At 28.2% G+C, this 1,066-nt stretch overlaps 1 protein-coding gene across 1 annotated transcript in view; it reads left to right on the top strand.

Annotated features, from left to right (window-relative positions):
• VPS13C (vacuolar protein sorting 13 homolog C (S. cerevisiae)) overlaps window positions 1-1,066 on the top strand; it is a 213,380-nt gene that overhangs the window by 20,523 nt on the left and 191,791 nt on the right. Inside the window, 1 exon segment of the mRNA XM_012645033.1 lies at window positions 694-718. Within this exon segment, the coding sequence (XP_012500487.1) occupies window positions 694-718 (25 nt within the window).

The following is a 1,066-nucleotide window of genomic DNA, read 5'->3' on the forward strand; positions in this document are numbered from 1 at the left end:
TCTTAAAGTAGAGTTACTTATGAAACAATATAATATAGCTGTGTCTTTGTGGCTTGAATAAGATGATTAAGTAGAGCCTGCCATATAGTAGGTGCCTAAAATATTTAAATTTTCTTTCCGTCTCTTTATATAGGATGCTATAACTTTTAAAATTTTTTACAGAAATTTAGAACTTATGATTCTGTTGCCAGGGATTGGAATGAATGTTTTTTTCTCTGTGACAATATTTTATAAGAAAATAAATAGAAATCAAATTGTGGTGACAGGATGTATATCTAATGTACTTAGGAGACAAATTATTTGAACTCTGTGTTAGCCTAATTTGAATTTTGGTTGTAATTAAATACAATGAAATTCTTTGTAATTTAAATTCTCTTTTAATTCAAACTAGCCACTAGCCTCCTTTCCCCAATTAAACCGGATTGGTGAGGTTTTACTGTGATATGGACTCTTTACATTTATTTTGTATGAAAATTATTTCAGGAGGATCAAAATGAATTTGAGACTGCATTTTTAGAAGTGTGTAGTTTACAGTTTGTATCCTATATGATGTGAATTCCCTTGAATTTATCTTTTCTATCTGAGGACAGAGCTGCTTTCTTATTGGCAGTGAAGTTTTTTTTTTTTTTTTGGGTCTAAAAAAGACTTTTTGTGAAGAGCCATTAGTTTTTTGTTCTATTCCTATTTACCTAGAATGCATGAGTAATCAGATGATCAGGTAAATTGATTATTTTAGTTAATTGTTACCTAAAGTACTGTCTTTTAGTGGTCAGATTTTGGTAATATTAGTGTATATTACACCTAATAGAAAGGCTGTACTGACTGGTTTAATTTTTAATAATTCTGAAGACTCAGGTGATCATTATGAATATCAGTTATGTAGTATTCTGAATAAAAAAGTTATCTGAACTTTCTAGTTAGGAATCTAGGTAGGTGAAAGTTTATTATTATTTGTTGATACTTGTCTGTAACTTATCTAAAGGAAATGCTAATTTGGTAAATAATATGTTGGAAATCTACCTTTTAAAATTTTTATTCATTTACTAAATATTTTATTTAAGAGAGA

Source organism: Propithecus coquereli, unplaced genomic scaffold, assembly GCF_000956105.1.
Source record: "Propithecus coquereli isolate 6110/MARCELLA unplaced genomic scaffold, Pcoq_1.0 Scaffold224, whole genome shotgun sequence".
NCBI lineage: Eukaryota > Metazoa > Chordata > Mammalia > Primates > Indriidae > Propithecus > Propithecus coquereli.